Here is an 18,527-nt window from a genome sequence, read left to right as displayed (position 1 = left end):
TTTTGGGCATTTATCACAACATAAGAAGAATGATTTCAGGCCATCAAAAATGGAAAGAATTCTTTCTATTGAGATGTAACTGATTGCTATGAGATAATACTTTTTTGCAATCTGTTTCCATAAATTCACAGAACTGTTCAAGTTTCGTTACTCTTGCTGTATATATATGAAAATACTTATAAATTTTTATAACAATTACTTCTATGTCTAGCAGAACAGAATCACATGATATTTGTACTGAATTGTGTACAATGTAGGTTGAACAACCAATTCCTAAAATAGGTCTATCTAAATCACTTTGAACTTTTCTGAACACATTTTCTCCCCTTTCTCTTCACACCACCAAAATTACTGTTAGTATTATCAGCAGTATAACAAACTAACTTTTCTTCAAGTTTATATTTTTTCACACACCGCAAAAGATACAGAGTCAAAATTTGAGTAGTTTCAACTGACACTAAAAATTTAACTTGAATTCCCTCTCCAGACTGAAATATCTTACAACAATCGGAACAAGTTTTAATTCACTTCTGTTTGAGCTATCCATTGTTACTATTACATAATTAATGTTTTCCAGAGAATGCAACACATCACATATAAATGGCGAAATAATGATAATAACTGCCTCAGGTTTGGCTCTAATAGTTTTTAGTAATTTTGGGTCATATAACTTTTTAACCAGTTAAGATGTGCAGTCGATGTGTTGAAAAAGAGCTTGTGTCTAACAGTGTGGTATGAAAATGTAACTTCCTTAGCAGCATACTCCAGATCACTGTTATTGTTATTCCCATCTTTGGGTTTAAAAAATCTCTTATGTTTGCTGAAGCAGAAGCATTAATAACCACTTCTGTGTTTAGCTGTTTTCATGTGGTCTTCAATATCACTCTTTACTTTATTACAACAGACAATTCTCCAGTACATAGTGTGTAATAAACACGTTCATAAATAATAAGTAGAATAATTAGAAAAAACACAAAGAAACTGGTGGAATGATCAAATGTCACAGGCTATGACTGTGAACAGAATAAAATTAATGTGAATGAACATGGTTTTGGATTTGAGGTTAGACATTTTTGTGTCATGATTGTGTTGCGTTTAACATAACTTTTGTAGTGATTAAACTTGATCACAACAAAAGTTGGACTATTATAATTTTTAACCATTCACTGTTTATTAGCTATTCAACTTTTAATGTTTTTTATTATTGAATGATGGTATTTTTTAATATCATCATCATTCATAGTTGCTTGAGACTAAGTCGATATTGTAAGGTGAATTTAATGAACTTTTCACCCTAATTCAACAATTCATTTCTGGGTTAATTGAGATGCATGAGCTCTGGCAATGTCCTTGTGGCGCAATACTACTGTCATTAGAGTGAATATTTTCTTTGAATTGCAGCCCAAAGCATCAATAGAACTTCAAATTAAGATGCAGTATTCTCAATATCAATTCACTTCTGGAAATTGGCCAGAAGCATCCTTAAGAAGCCTATAACACTGTAAGCATGATTTCACCAAATGAGGAAATCACTCAGAATTTCTTGCAGATATGTAAATAAGAGTTTCCATCACTTAAATCCTGTTTTAGTTTGGTTAGTAGTGATACGCACATGAATTTTTTTGCAAAATTGTTTAAGTATGTTCCTCCTTCATTGGTGTGAAGAGTTGTTGAACAGACCCATACATATAGTCCTGTTTGATTCACTCACTATTTCTTAACCTATATTATTAGTACACATAGTAGTGATATACTTTTCAGAAATTCTAATAATTTCACATAATGCTGTATCTAAGCCATGCAAATATCTTATTAACATTCCTATATAGATTTAATCTATCAGCTTGAAACATTTCCTTCACCTGTTCCACTACTGGTTCATTTTAACTAATAATATATATATTATTTCATACACTGGAACCAACATATTTTTAATTTTTAACATAAATACTTTCAGCATGATCTTGATTTATAAACTGTGTTGGGTACATACTAACTGTGTGTTGGCTAACTAGCAATTACTAATTGAACATCAAGCTGGATGTATGCTACTACCTAATGGCCTAATGGTAACTTAAGAGATAATTCACTGCTATTTTTAACTCCAAATCTAAAATATTTGAACATTTTATTATGTCATTTATCTTATTTACTGCTACTAGGATCAGTCCTGAATATACAGGACTGCTTGTCTTCAATACAGTACAGACCTCCATTTGCCGAGTAACATAAACAGAGTTTTGACCTGAGAGTGAAAAGCTTTGTTTGATCTGCGGTGCTCCAAGTTTGGGAAGAAATACTACCATCAATTTGATCAACATCAGACAAAAAACTTCTGAGGAAATTCGTAAACCACTGCAGAATTGTATATAAATTTAATTTAATGAAGATAGGAACGTTACTGGGTCTCCAATTCTGCACTATTGTATTACTCCCACAACCAACAATATTTTGCTCCTTATTACTGACACTTTTGTTGAAGAAAATTAGATACGTAGAATACAATTTGAACAATTCTGTAAAATGTTTCCAAACTAATTCTAAAAAGCATACTGAACTCTATTTTCTACATTACATATGTCCTATAATTTGCAATAAAAACCAGCAAAATTATAATTTTCATTAATTAAAAGGAATTTACTATTTTTTTAAAATAAATATTTGGATGATTATACGCCAAACTAAGAACCATATTAATTGTTATCATTACATGTGACATTAAGTAATACGCACCCCCTTTGAAGTTACAAAGCCTAATAAGTATAAAACTTTTAATAATGAATTTAAGAATTTTAAATTCTTCTTACAGGATCTTAAATTTAATTACTAATTAGAAAAATAGGTAATATTAAAAAAAATTAGAAATAAAAACCTAAAATACATTACAATAAATAAATTTCTAATGAATAAACAAAATCATTAATTTATACTGCGTATATTTTCCTTTTGAAACATATTTCTAGATAAATAAGTATGTATCTCTACCTCACATGTAACTGACCAAGTGGATTATGAATTAATCAATTACTAGAACTAGAACAGTGGTAGAATATCAGTGGTAGAGTTCCAGTGGTAGAATATCATCAGACAATGTGTAGCTAGATCACTCCATTTTCAGAGGCTTGAACTAATTTGTGTAAGCACATATGTTCACATTTGTGACAACACACAACAATAACTAGTATTCAAAATTCCCATAACTACATAGCATTCATTAGTAAGGTTTCTGTCTTTTTATCCATTCTTATGCCATTTTCCAAACTGAACAGTTGCTTAGTATTAAGTGCTTAGGAATTGTTATATGGCATCATGTAGGAAATACAAAAGCATGATATGTGCAAGAAAAAGGATGTATAATTAATTAATTATCTTGTGAACTGGAAGTCAGGATGCATATTCATTCCTCAACTATTATTTCAGACTATTTACTACATTACTTACAGAATATATAAAAAAAAAAAAAAAGTATATAATTTTGACTTATCAGTAATTGACTGACTGACTCGTAACTAAAAATTTATGTACATTTGTACATACATATACATATTTGTACATACATATATATACTTCTAACTACAATGCAATTTTAGTTACTGATACTATTATTACATTACGTTACTATTGATTCTTAATACATAGTGCATGTAAAAGTTTTATTAACTTAAATTGATAAATCTAAAAACCCTAAAATTTATCAGTCTAATTTGTTACAATATTTAAATTTATAGACTATTAAGTGGACAGATATAATAACAATAACAGAGGCAGACCAATAGGATTTACAGAGGGTTATAAGATGATAAAGAAGGTGGATGACAGGAAGCCTGCAGGAAGGAAACTTTCTTAAACTTTAAACAGAGAGGTAGTGTAAAATAGGATTAAGACATAAAGAGAGCATCTAAAGTCATCAAGAGAGCATCACAAATGACAGAAATGAATGGAAGATGGTAAAAATATGTTAATCAACAAATTATTAGTGTTTACATTCCCTAGTACAAATAGTAAGTAATATTAATGCCAAACAAATGACAAATATCTTCAAATTATCTATGTTGGATCATAATTCTTGTTCAAAAAATCATGAACTTAAATTATCTAGAAGAAACAGGCTCAGTAAAGGAACTTCCTCTACTAATAAATAAAGTTGGCAGCGCATTTGGTAAAGAATATCATTTGAACAAACAATTATAAAAGAGAACATTCTTAACTGAAAAAAAAGTTTGAGAACCTTAATTTTTTTTTTAACTCAGTTAAAACTGAAATATGACATTTATTAATTTTAAGTAAAAACAAAAATGAAAAAAAAAAGCAATGGATGATATATCGCTGAGAAATCTTGTGAAGGGAATAATATACTGCTTTGTAAACTGATGTTTGACAAAAAAGTGAATTAATTAAAGTATAGTAAATTACTAAATAATCACATAAAAATCAAATCAGCATTAAATTATACATAAATGTCAAACTGATATTCAATTTAGATGAATAAAAGCCACAATAAAATTAGAATAATTACTGTGAAGAACTTACATAAGGATCAGATGATAAAGTTGATAATTTAACAAAGAACTACCGATTCATTAAGTCAGCAATTCTCTTTAGAGAATATAAACTGAATAAATTAGGAGATAAGTTCACAGTCAGGTATTTGAAGCACATTTAAAGCAACATATTTTATGATCTATGTGATGTGAAAACAAGTCCTGTGCTCTACATTTTTCTATGTTTTGAGCCAAAACAAAGCTATTTGTTTTTTTTTAAATAACAATTATTTAATTATAATTTTTGCTGAAATAGATTTACACAGATTCTGAGTAAACACATAACATAAAAAAACAATTCTGATGCTGAAAATCACATATATTTGGTAAAAATTATGATAAGTTTAAGTACTTGCAAAAGCAGTATTTTTTTATTTTTGTCGATAATGTCATCATGGATAATAAATGTTGTTGTTAACATTAAAAAAAATAAAAATAAAATAAAATAAAATTCTCATTAATACTTACTCCGATTTATGAAGTTTGTCTTTCAAGTCCTTTGTTTCTTTCTCTCTTTCTTTCAGTTTATCTTTAATGTTGTGTAGTTCTTCAGCAAACTTCTTTTCATTTGGTGTTTCTTCCATTAGCTTTTTAGTCTGTTACATAATATTAAATTCAATAAATGCCAATGAATTCTAGAGTGAATTTTTAAAGTAAAAGTAGGCTAAAATAACAGGAACAGAATCATACAGAAAGGAATGAATATTGTATGCTAGTATCACAGACCAGCCTAAGAGCAGAAGGCTCTTAGGTTTGATTGTATCTTCTGTTAATATATTGTATTAACAGAAGATACAATGAAAAAGTCAAACCTCATTACAAGTTGTTGTGCACAGTATCAACACCAATTTTACTTTTAACAAAAAATAAATTTATAAAACAAGAGATTGCCAAAAGATTCTGATCTTTACACATATATTTTTTCATATATCTCTTGAAACTAAACAAGATGAAAATCTTTAATAATTTGATGTGAACAAGGTGATATACAAATTCTTGCACTAGATAATTTTTTTGTAATTTCATGCTGGTGTATTCATTTTATAACATAATTTCCAATGAGTAGTTTATTCTACTAATCACCCAGACTTTAAGAGATTAAAAATATTTCTCAGGGAATATTCTAAAGAAAATAAATTCTCTGCTGCTAAATGAAAATATTTTCAAATAATTACTGTACTACTGCTGGAATGTAACCAAAATTCTAAAACATATGCTACATGAAAGTGACAAAAATTGTAAAGGAAAAATGCATCTAGTAATTTAAAGAGAATAAACAAAAATTTTAGAATGTTACTCAACTGTATTATTTTTTTTAAATAGTCTGATCTCTCAAACTAACGTGAAATAATAATAACCCTTCTCCATTGGTATAGATAAGATAAATAAGAGGTAGATAAGACAGATAGACAGTAGATATTGATAGTAGATAATCTCTCTCTGTATTCATTTCTCAATTTTTCCAAATGTCATGGCATAAATACTAAATATTCACTGCTTTAGAAGTTCATTAGTTCTTTGATCTTTTTACTTTTACAATTGAAGGGAACATGAAAATGTTGATTTTACTTTTTCCTCGCCTTATTCACTATGCAATAATATAAAAAGGAATTAATTAAACAACTGTTCATAACTATATTTTTAAAATTTAACTTAATTTTTAATACTAATCTCTAATGAGGCCAACATCTCATTCTTAAAAAGAATTGTACTAAGTCCCATCCAGGCTTAAAATAGAATATGTGAAGTAAAGTGGTCCTCCACAGGACTGAATTATTATTTTATAAGAGTATGACAGGCCATCCAAAATTCTCAGGCGTAGAAGTGGCACCTTCATTCTCATTATCAGGGAAACAGGCTGCAATGAATGTTGTCATTATTGCAATCTGAGCAGAACTCTGACTTGTCAGTTTTGTACCTTACTACCTGCTTTACATTCACCATAAGAAAGACAGGGGCTGATAATCCAGAGCGAAAATTAATATACCCAGAAGTAATGCATTAGATAACGAAAAATATGAGACAAAATTGTTTTGCCTGACCTCTATAGAGTATGCAAAAATTTCAGTTATCCCTCACATTTGTAGATATAACCTCAAACAGCAAAAATTTGCACTTACTTCTTCTCTGCATTCAATCAACTGTTTTGTTAAGTCTTCAACATTATGATGAGCAATCTGTAATTTTGTTTCACATTTTTTGAGTTTATCAACAAGAGGTACTAATTCTTCAATTTTTTCTTGCATTTGTTTCTGAAAGAAATTGAAAATAGATTATTTTTTTAATTGAAACAACACCCTAATGTACAGTATGAAATTTCATAGTTTATGGTTTACAGTGCGCATTTAATATAATGAATTACACAAAGCAGAAAAAAACAATTAATGATATCAGTATACTTGGATGAAATGAAATCTAATGTAACACAATAAATAAAACTAACAAAAACAAATCAGAATATAAAATATTATATAAGTTAATTTACTCATTTACTAAAAGTTTTCCTAATTTCTCCAGAAGCAGGGTTAATTGCAATGCTACTTAAAAGCATGCAAAATACAAGCAAGCAACCAACCAACCAACCAATTTGGCTAAATGAGGGAACAATAAATAATCTGAAAGATCTGTTATACACAAATAGAAAATGCTGGCACAATAAAATATAATTTATTGACCCCCCCCACGCTTCTGGAGGTGGAACTTCTCTGAAGTTTCCAATCTTTATCAGAAAATCTTTCTGGACTATTAAACTTCAGAAAATATTATTTTTCTAAAGATATAATGATTAGTGTAAAAAAGAACTTGTAACTTTTAATAAATATTATGGTGATAATTTAAAAAGTGGGTGAGAAAGGTTTTGCCATTGTCATTCTGTATGTAGCTTTATTTTATTTTAAGATAAATATCCTTTTTGAAGTTACTAGAAGGATAGTCATTTTTGTATGATTATTTTTAATAATTTAATTACTGTTGTTAATTATATGTGATTAAAATATATACCTATTAGTAAAATATAAATAAAATTTAATATTAATATTATTTTCTAAAAATGACTGCTTTTTTAAATAAAAAGAAAATTTTTCAAGTTATTGATAATTTTTTATAAAAAGAATTGATAGAAAAATTATCACAAACATTGATAATTTTTTTATTAAATAACTGGAGGAAAAACAGATGTCTCTTTCAAAAAGTTCCAAATAAAAGCTTGTTTAATTTTCTTTTAATAAATATACAACTCATTTAATGAAGCTGAAAAGCAGCAATTGATAAAAAAAGTGCTCATATGTATACATCAAAATTAAAAAGTGGTAGAGGAAGTAACTATTGAAAAAGTGATTCTTATGCTATTCTAAGGCTACGATATTTTAACATTTCTTTAGCAATGTAAACTTTTTACAACTTAACATAACACTATAAATGTCACTTTTTTGTATTATGGGCTCAAAAGGCCAGCCAAAAACAAAACAGCAGTGTATTTATTTTTTCCAATATATACACTCTAGATGTAAGAATTAAGAAATTGCTTTGAAGCTTGGTAGATGTTATAATGAAATATTTAAAAAATGTATATACTACTTTAAAAAATATATATTTCGACTAAGTGACAATTACAGAGTGTGTCAAAGTATGGAAACCCCTCAACAACTTTAAAACTGTTCCAGATAGAATACTATAACTTTTGGGATATGGTATCGGCCAAATACTTTATCTTTTGATGAGAAATAGAATTTCAACCCATTCTTGGGGGTTCGCCCAGGGTTGTAACTCAAATATTTTAAATGGTAACACCCTTTGTATGACATCATTTTAAAGGTTCTGTAAAATAGGTCTTTAAAGGTACGTTTATTTAGAAAGAAAAATGCTATAAATAAAAGGTTTGATGATGTCTGGTGGGGACCCAAAATAGTGGGGGTATAAATTTTGGATTTAAAAAAAAATTACATTGATAATTTAAGTAAATGTTATCACAAATAAATACATTTATAATAATTTAATTAAATGGATATTACTGAATAAATTTACTAAAAAAAAAAAAAATTAAAAATTAAGCATAACGTTTACTTATTTACTTACATTTCATTTTAATAAATGTTCTGTGGTTTGACAATGTGCCAGTCAGTTGTAAAAGGATGATACTGCTGCATTATTCAATGATTCCCTAGTGATATTTTGTGCTGATTCTTGAATTCTATTTTTAATCTTTGATAAAATAATATTATAAATCTTGATATCTTGGGTTTTATTATGATAAACAATACTTTTTAAGTGGCCCCATAGAAAGTAATCCAATGATGACAAGTCAAGTGATCTTGCGCTGACCATTCTATTCAAACCTTTTGGCCAATCAACTTCTTGGAAAAAATGCATTTAAAATTTTACATTCCTTAAGACTGAAATGAGGCGGGGCACCATCTTGTTGAAACCAAATATTTTAGAAGTTGGAGCTAACAATGTTTTGAATGTTTGGAATGATAAGGTTGAGAAGCAAATCCTCATATTCTACGGCATTTAAATTTCCATCAGTAAATACTGGCCCTAACAATCGTCCACTAATAGGTATCGCAAATATATGTTCAGGTGCCTATACAATTACTTTGACTGAATATTGTGTGTATGCCTTACAATACCAGTGTGGATTAATATCAGACCAGCATTGAGAATTAGGCAATTACATTGCCATTTAAAAAAAATATGACCATCATTAAAAACTACATTAATAAATTAGGATCTGCATAAATATTGTTCATCATAATTTTGCAGAACTCAAGTCTTTGATTGTAGTCATCTTCATTAGGTTCTTGCATTGCATGAATTTTGAAGGGTTTGAAATTTTCACTTTTTAATGTTTGAATCACTGAAATCTGTCTAATGTTATGTTCTCAGCTGTTCAAGTCAAGGAATGAGGATTCTCAATAGATTCCTGCATTGTCTCCAATCATTTGTTATTATTTGTTGCAGATTTAGGCCTTCCTGGTTTTCTCCTATTATTAATGCCCACTATTTCTTCAAATCGTTTGATGAATTTTGACACTGTACCTTTTGCAATATGGTTATGATTACTAATATTACATTGAACAATACACAAACTTCACTATATGACCTAACGCATCAAAGCCTCTCTACTGTAACCATCTTTTGTTCACAAAATGACATGTTTATAGCACAAAAAAAATTAATTCATTAAAAAAACAATTACAAAAAAGGTAAAAGAGATGTAAATAACAAAAGTGTCTTACAAATGTAGTAAAGGTAGGCAAAATCAATTACCCAACTGATCACAAAAAATTCTCATAAGAAACTAACAGTGTAAATTTTTCCAGTAATGGTAAGAGACCATTAATGATCAGCTTGATTAGGTGACAATATTTTCATTTTTACTTATTAAATTGGAACAAAAACAAGTTTTTTATGTTAAAAAATAAATTTAAAAAAATTTAAATTTAACTTCAAAAAAATAAATTAGATTTACTTTTAATTTAATTCAGTTAATTTTGTTTTATTACTGAATTTAGTAATTTCCAAAGTCTAAACTTTATCTTGCTACCACTTTGGGTATAGACATAGTACCAATTTTTTTAGTTATACCACTTTTCTTTTCTGAAAGAGTCCTATAAAGTCATCTATCACACAATGGGTGTAACCATTTAAAATATTTGAGTTACAAACCTGGGCCACCCTCAATGAAGGGATTGAAATTCTACTTCTCATCAAAAGGTAAAGTTGACTGCTACCTTATCCTGAAAGTTACCCTATTCTATCTGAAACAGTTTCTTATTCACTCTATAAGAGTGAAGAGGGCAATAAACTGTTAAAAATTGGTTAACTTTATATTTCAACTACATATTGAGGAGTTCGGCCTATCACATGTGGAGAGTAAATGATGGAAATATTATACATGGCTGTAAAAAACAAAAAATACTCACTTCTGGCAATACTTTTGGTTTATAAAAATCATTAATGAATGTGAGATAAATTAAAATAAACTCCTTTTTTTGGTAGGGTATAATCTTTATACTTCTTTCCTTTACTATAAATACAAAAGTGGAAAAAAAACATTTATCCTAGTACTAAAAATAATAAATATGATCCATGCATCCAAGTTATGGACAATTATGAATATAGGAGCATTCATTCACAACAAAACAAATTCTGTCTTTTTTTTAATATACTGTCTGGCTACTAAAAGGATATTACCATCTCTTTCTTAATACTTTCCCAGACATATCAACAAAAAAATTACACATATAAATACAATACAGCATTTAGGTTAAGCATAAATGATAATTCTAGGGTTAGAGAAGAACAAATATTTTTTAACCAACCTTGAAAACTTGTATTTCAAAAATGAGTGTTTCTTGTATGTCAGTTGTATGTGAATGTATCTTCTCGATTATTATTTTTTGCTCTTCAACAGTTTGTTGAGATTTTAAATACTGAAAAATTAAAAAAAAATTATCAACAAAACAAGAATATACATCAATGAAAATTATATATATATATATATATATATATATATATATATATATACATTCTTTTCACAATTTTAATTATTTTTATTAAATGAACATTTCTTTTTTTATTGAAATAATACATAACTATGTTCATTAGTATTAGCCATTTGAAATCAACAGTGTGCAATTATCTCCTAAAATGAAAACACACCAGTATTGTTAACTGCAGTGATCGATCTGCCAAAAATTAGTTTACTTGATGTGTGGAGTCACTAAAAAATTTTAAGATTTAACAGCTTGAGACCTGTTAGATCTTGCTGTACCTGTTAAATTTGAACTTAATGGATTACTTAGTTCTACCTTAGGGGTACTAACTATATTTGGTTCTGATTTACTGCACAACCTGGCCTGGCACACTAACACACTAAATGAACTACAAGAAATTACATTTATATATCATCATAGCAGTTAACTTCAACTTCCAGCTTATTATAATAACACCATTTATTCTGATGGACTTCTGTTTATCAGGAGATTCACACTTTGCATATCTTGGTTTTGATCCATTTCTCATTTTCCTTAATATCAATCATCTTGTTTCCAAGATAATACTTCTTGAAATGTTCTAGGTATTGTGGATACATCATTTTGTGAAGGAGAAACAAATTATTGTTTTACTCATAACCAAATCAACAGCCTTATTCAACTTAAAGCTGTCAAATGTTACTTGAAATGCATATTTTGATAGGAAATAATTTTATATTTTCTTTTTTTAATTAAAAAAAAAAACTCATTTAAAAAAATAAGATCCCATATTTAAAAAATAAATATGTACAGATAAACAAAACCATTACAGAATAAAAAAAATAAACAGTACAGATAAACAAACAGATTATTCCAAATAAGCTTAGGCTGGCTTTTGAGAGTCCTAGAATTTATCAAGAATTCTAAGTAAAAATATATTATGTAATATTACAAATATAAGTACAAAGCTATTTGACTCAAATATTTTGGGACATTAGGACCCAAAAAATATTTATAAAGCAGTGAAAAACCTAAAAATCATTACTGTCCAAAAAACAATAATGTATGGGAGCCCTATTCACATCATCCTTGTCTACGATGGTTTAAAATAATAATTGTATATATTATTTATTATAATAATTGATAAGATTCTATAAAAGAGGACTTTCCTCTCTTTAGTCAAATATAATTTATGATGTGGTTGATCTGTAGTGATGAGGGTCACAAGTGTGAAGAGTGTCTTAAAAGGTTTGAGGCTCCTACTTGTGTAAATTGCAGAAAGCTGTATAAGGACTGCAAGCTCTTGGTTGATAGTAAGGACTGTGGTTGTTATTAGAGAACTATTGAGATGTATTTTAATTCATTGGAAGTTAAGTTTTAAACAGATAAATTCTTAAGGTGCTTACATTGCTCAGATTGAGTTAGGTGAAATTGCTGAATGGAGGTACCTCAATGTAATTCTTCTACAACATCCATACAAGGTACAACATGATCTACCAGATTACATTGGTTGGCAAAAATTGTATACTGGAGGTAACAATATGTCTGCAGTTCTGTGTAGGAGGACACTGGATTGTGTCTTATTGAGGCAGGTTTCTGATATTCATCATGTCACCGTTAAATTTGTAATTAATGGTCTTGATTTGTGACTTATTAGTTCATATTTTCAATATAGAGCTCCCACTGAGAAATATTTAGATAAGTGGAATGGAATTCTTGATCTTGTTGATATCTGTCCTATAGTACTAGGTGTGATGAAAATGATAAGTCGCTTCTTTGGCATAGTAGAGTCACAGATGATAGTGGTGAGTTAGTTGTGAAGGTTCTGTTGTGCAGTATGGATTAGAGGTCTTTAATGTCTTAGGTGAGTTTCAACATATGCTGGAGTGGTAGATGGAAGGATATTGTTTGCTAGGAGAATATTGATATTACTGTTTGTAGGAATATTTTTGATAGGACTGATGTTTGGTCTGTTAATGATGATTGTTCTAGTGATCATCAGTTAATTATCTTTGGAGTTGGTAAGGGAGTTGTAATGACATTTATAGATGTCCCTGTTCATCAGGGGCACTTCCTGCACAGGAATGTGAACTGGCATAAATTTGTTAATATTCTCTCTGCGGGACTCTGTGTCTTAGATTGAAGTTTGGATGATAATCAATTGGAAGACCTGGCACAAAGATTTTCTCTGGCTTTCATTGATGCTGCTGGGAATTCAATTCCCCATAGTTTCGATTGAAAGAGAATTGCCCCTTGGTGGACTAGATAGTTAACTTTCTTGAAACAGTCCGTGAACCACCTAAGCAGAGCTGCTCAGTGGGAGAGTGATCCTGAACGGCAATTGGTTTTGATAGATGACTGTCAAAGGCAGAGGTCTGAATATTTTCATTTAGTTAGGATAACAAAAAGGGATTCTTGTGTTCTTTAAACTTAGAGAGCAAGGAAATAAGGATCCTTGGGGGTGTTGTGTACAGAGTCCTAGGCAAAATAATAGCAAATAATAAGCAAAATAAAAAATATATTCTTTTGTCGATTCTCTTGATTCAGCAGGATGTTGTTTTTAATAAAGCTGAGATGTTAAATATTCTATTGAATGATGTATTGTCGGATGATGTTGTGATTAATGAAACCTCGTATTATCTGTGAGTCTGAGAGGAAGTTTCTGCTTTTCTTTCTGATGTTTTATCTGTGGAAATTACAGAGGCATAGAACGTCAGGTAATTTGCAGTTCTGGTAGGAATAAAGCCTGGGTTTCGATGGTATCACGGTGGAGCTCCTTGTTTGTTCTAATGGAATTTGTTTTATTACTCTGACTAGAATTTTTAATAGGATGCTCTTTGCTAGCTATTTCCCTGTTTGCTTTAAAAGGTGTTTTAAAATTGTTTAAAGGTGGTGGACAAGGCCACTGTAAACTCCTCTTATAGGCCTTTAACTTCCCTGGCAGTTACTGGAAAGGTTTTTGAGAAGGTATTATATCTTTGTATTACTGATAGATTGAATTCTAGAAAGTTATTGATGGAAAATCAGTATGGTTTTCACCCAGTCAGGGACACAGAAAATGCTAATCTTAAATCTATTCTTGAGTATGTCTTAGGTATCTTTTTGTAATTTGATAATTAGGGGCTTTTAATAATTTGTGTTGGCCCTCTGCCCTGTTTCACCTGCAGAAGCATGATTGTACACAGAATGAGCTGAATGTTTTTTTTTTGTCATCAGTCATTTGACTGGTTTGATGCAGCTCTTCAAGATTCCCTATCTAGTGCTAGTCGTTTCATTTCAGTATACCCTCTACATCCTACATCCCTAACAATTTGTTTTACATATTCCAAACGTGGCCTGCCTACACAATTTTTTCCTTCTACCTGTCCTTCCAATATTAAAGCGACTATTCCAGGATGCCTTAGTATGTGGCCTATAAGTCTGTGTCTTCTCTTAACTATATTTTTCCAAATGCTTCTTTCTTCATCTATTTGCCGCAATACCTGTTCATTTGTCACTTTATCCACCCATCTGAATTTTAACATTCTCCTATAGCACCACATTTCAAAAGCTTCTAATCTTTTCTTCTCAGATACTCAGATTGTCCAAGTTTCACTTCCATATAAAGCGACACTCCAAACATATACTTTCAAAAATCTTTTCCTGACATTTAAATTAATTTTTGATGTAAACAAATTATATTTCATACTGAAGGCTCATTTCACTTGTGCTATTCGGCATTTTATATCGCTCCTGCTTCTTCCATCTTTAGTAATTCTACTTCCCAAATAACAAAATTCTTCTACCTCCATAATCTTTTCTCCTCCTATTTTCACATTCATTGGTCCATCTTTGTTATTTCTAATATACTTCATTACTTTTGTTTTGTATTTGTTTATTTCCATGCGATAGTTCTTGCGTAGGACTTCATCTATGCCATTCATTGTTTCTTCTAAATCCTTTTTACTCTCGGCTAGAATTACTATATCATCAGCAAATCGTAGCATCTATATCTTTTCACCTTGTACTGTTACTCCGAATCTAAATTGTTCTTTAACATCATTAACTGCTAGTTCCATGTAAAGATTAAAAAGTAACGGAGATAGGGAACATCCTTGTCGGACTCCCTTTCTTGTTACAGCTTCTTTCTTATGTTCTTCAATTATTACTGTTGTCCTGTACATGCTAGCAATTGTTCTTCTATCTCTGTATTTGAACCCTAATTTTTTTAAAATGCTGAACATTTTATTCCAGTCTACGTTATCGAATGCCTTTTCTAGGTCTATAAACGCCAAGTATGTTGATTTGTTTTTCTTTAATCTTCCTTCTACTATTAATCTGAGGCTTAAAATTGCTTCCCTTGTGCCTATACTTTTCCTGAAACCAAATTGGTCTTCTCCTAACACTTCCTCCACTCTCCTCTCAATTCTTCTGTATAGAATTCTAGTTAAGATTTTTGATGCATGACTAGTTAAACTAATTGTTCTGTATTCTTCACATTTATCTGCCCCTGCTTTCTTTGGTATCATTACTATAACACCTTTTTTGAAGTCTGATGGAAATTCCCCTTTTTCATAAATATTACACACCAGTTTGTATAATATATCAATCGCTTTCTCACCTGCACTGCGCAGTAATTCTACAGGTATTCAGTCTATTCCAGGAGCCTTTCTGCCATTTAAATCTTTTAATGCTCTCTTAAATTCAGATCTCAGTATTGTTTCTCCCATTTCATCCTCCTCAACTTCCTCTATAACACCATTTTCTAATTCATTTCTTCCGTATATCTCTTCAATATATTCCACCCATCTATCGACTTTACCTTTCGTATTACATATTGGTGTACCATCTTTGTTTAACACATTATTAGATTTTAATTTATGTACCCCAAAATTTTCCTTAACTTTCCTGTATGCTCCGTCTATTTTACCAATGTTCATTTCTCTTTCCACTTCTGAACACTTTTCTTTAATCCACTCTTCTTTTGCTAGTTTGCACTTCCTATTTATAGCATTTCTTAATTGTCTGTAGTTCCTTTTACTTTCTTCATCACTAGCATTCTTATATTTTCTACGTTCATCCATCAGCTGCAATATATCGTCTGAAACCCAAGGTGTTCTTCCAGTTCTCTTTGTTCCGCCTAAGTTCGCTTCTGCTGATTTAATAATTTCCTTTTTAACATTCTCCCATTCTTCTTCTACATTTTCTACCTTATCTTTTTTACTCAGACCTCTTGCAATGTCCTCCTCAAAAATCTTCTTTACCTCCTCTTCCTCAAACTTCTCTAAATTCCACCGATTCATCTGACACCTTTTCTTCAGGTTTTTAAATCCCAATTTACATTTCATTATCACCAAATTATGGTCGCTATCAATGTCTGCTCCAGGGTAAGTTTTGCAGTCAACGAGTTGATTCCTAAATCGTTGCTTAACCATGATATAATCTATCTGATACCTTGCAGTATCGCCTGGCTTTTTCCAAGTGTATATTCTTCTATTATAACTTTTAAATTGGGTGTTGGCAATTACTAAATTATACTTTGTGCAAAACTCTATAAGTCTGTCCCCTCTTTCATTCCTTTTGCCCAGCTCGTATTCACCTACTATATTTCCTTCCTTGCCCTTTTCAATGCTTGCATTCCAGTCTCCAACTATTATTAAATTTTCATCTCCTTTTACGTGTTTAATTGCTTCATCATCATCATCATCATGGGCGCTTGTAGGCATATAGACGTTAACAATCGTTGTCGGTTTAGGTTTTGATTTTATCCTTATTACAATGATTCTATTGCTACGCGTTTTGAAATATTCTACTCTCTTCCCTATCTTCTTGTTTATTATGAAACCTACTCCTGCCTGCCCATTATTTGCAGCTGAGTTTATTATTCTAAAATCACCTGACCAAGTTGCCTTCCTCTTCCCACCGAACCTCACTAATTCCTACTACATCCATATTTATCCTATCCATTTCCCTTTTTAAATTTTCTAGCCTAACAACCTTTTTTAAACATTCCACGCTCCGACTCGTAGAATGTTATTTTTTAATTTTCTGGTGACCCCTTCCTTAGTAGTCCCCACCCGGAGATCCGAATGGGGGACTAGTTTACCTCCGGAATATTTTACCAAGGAAGGCGCCTCCATCATTGCTATATGAAAATGCAGAGAGCCACATTTTCTTGGAAAAAAAGCAGCTGTAGTTTTCCATTGCTTTCAGCTGCGCAGTACTCAGAGGACTGAGTGATGTTGATATGGCCATTTAAATCATTTTGACTCACGCCCCTAACAACTACTGAAAGAGCTGCTGCCCTCTTTCAGGAATCATTCCTTAGTCTGGCTCTCAACAGATACCTCTCCGATATGGTTGCACCTTCGGTCCAGCTACTCTATCTCTGAGCACTCAAGCCTCCTCACCAACGGCAAGGTCTCATGATTCATAGAGGAGGGAGCTGAATGTGTTATATAATAATTTCAGAAATCGAGATGTTATCCTTCGAGATGGTGTCTCAGAAATAGAAAAAGGTTGTCCATAGAGTAATGTTTTAGAACCCCTGTTCTGGTTGTTGAATTCGATTCTTTGATGCAGTTGAGGTTACCCAGTGGATACTGTGTCATTGCGTATGTGGATGATGGGCTTTTGGTGGTTAAAGGAGATTCTATAATGAGATCGAATTCAGGGCAGCCTAAGCTTGCACGTTACTCAAGTTGTGAAGTTTGCAACATAAGATGGTGTTTAGCCCAAAGAAAATGATGATGTTCAAGAGTAGACTACTTGTTACACAATGACCTTGTATATTAATGGCAGGCATTAGATATGTACCACTGCAAAACTATCTAAGTCTTATCCTTGAAGAGAATCTTCAATTCTAAGAGCACATTCAATATGCTGCCAAAAAGGCTTGCTCTGGTTTCCTCTGTGTTTGGAAAGCAGTTCACACCGAATGGTGGCTTAATTTCAGAACCATGTGTCTTCTGTGTAAGAGTATGTGCAAAAATATATTGCTGTATGTTGCACCTGTGGGCTCATCGAATGAGGTACAGATGTTACAGGAATATTTTGTTGAGAGCCCAGTATCTCATATTGTTAATTGTGATTGGAGCCTAAAGGACTGCCTCATTAGAGGCAGTCCTTGTTATTTTTTGTATTAAGCCCATTGATATCCTTGTGACTGAGGACCAATTACATTATGAAGCTAAGAAGGTATCTTACCTCTGGACGCATAAATGAAATTAAGACGACCAAGGTTTCCAATTATGGCAGGTAAGGTGGACTGAATAATCTGATGTCCATTATATGCATGGTATTATTCCTGATATAAAAAGTATATAGATAGTTAGGTGGATTTACTCCAATCAGAATATTATAGTTTCTTTCTGGACTTGGTGTTTTTCGAGATAGGTTAGCCTGATTTGGTTTGATTAATTCAGGCTTGTGTCTGGAGTGTAGGGCCATTGATGATGTGAGCTATATCTTATATGTCTGCTCCAGGTATGAATCTGAGTGTCCAAAATAGTAGCTAGAGAGCTTGTGAAGA

At 30.9% G+C, this 18,527-nt stretch overlaps 1 protein-coding gene across 1 annotated transcript in view; it reads right to left on the bottom strand.

Moving 5' to 3' along the window:
- LOC142325700 (uncharacterized) overlaps positions 1-18,527 on the bottom strand; it is a 118,513-nt gene that overhangs the window by 13,101 nt on the left and 86,885 nt on the right. The window contains exons 19-21 of the mRNA XM_075367728.1: positions 10,865-10,975; positions 6,662-6,793; positions 5,010-5,137 (exon numbers count right to left, since the gene is read on the bottom strand). Coding sequence (XP_075223843.1) covers positions 5,010-5,137; positions 6,662-6,793; positions 10,865-10,975 — 371 coding nt within the window. The remainder of the gene's footprint in view (positions 1-5,009; positions 5,138-6,661; positions 6,794-10,864; positions 10,976-18,527) is intronic.

This window comes from Lycorma delicatula, chromosome 5, assembly GCF_047948215.1.
Source record: "Lycorma delicatula isolate Av1 chromosome 5, ASM4794821v1, whole genome shotgun sequence".
In the NCBI taxonomy this organism is placed as follows: domain Eukaryota; kingdom Metazoa; phylum Arthropoda; class Insecta; order Hemiptera; family Fulgoridae; genus Lycorma; species Lycorma delicatula.
This window is presented reverse-complemented; position numbering and strand designations above follow the sequence as displayed.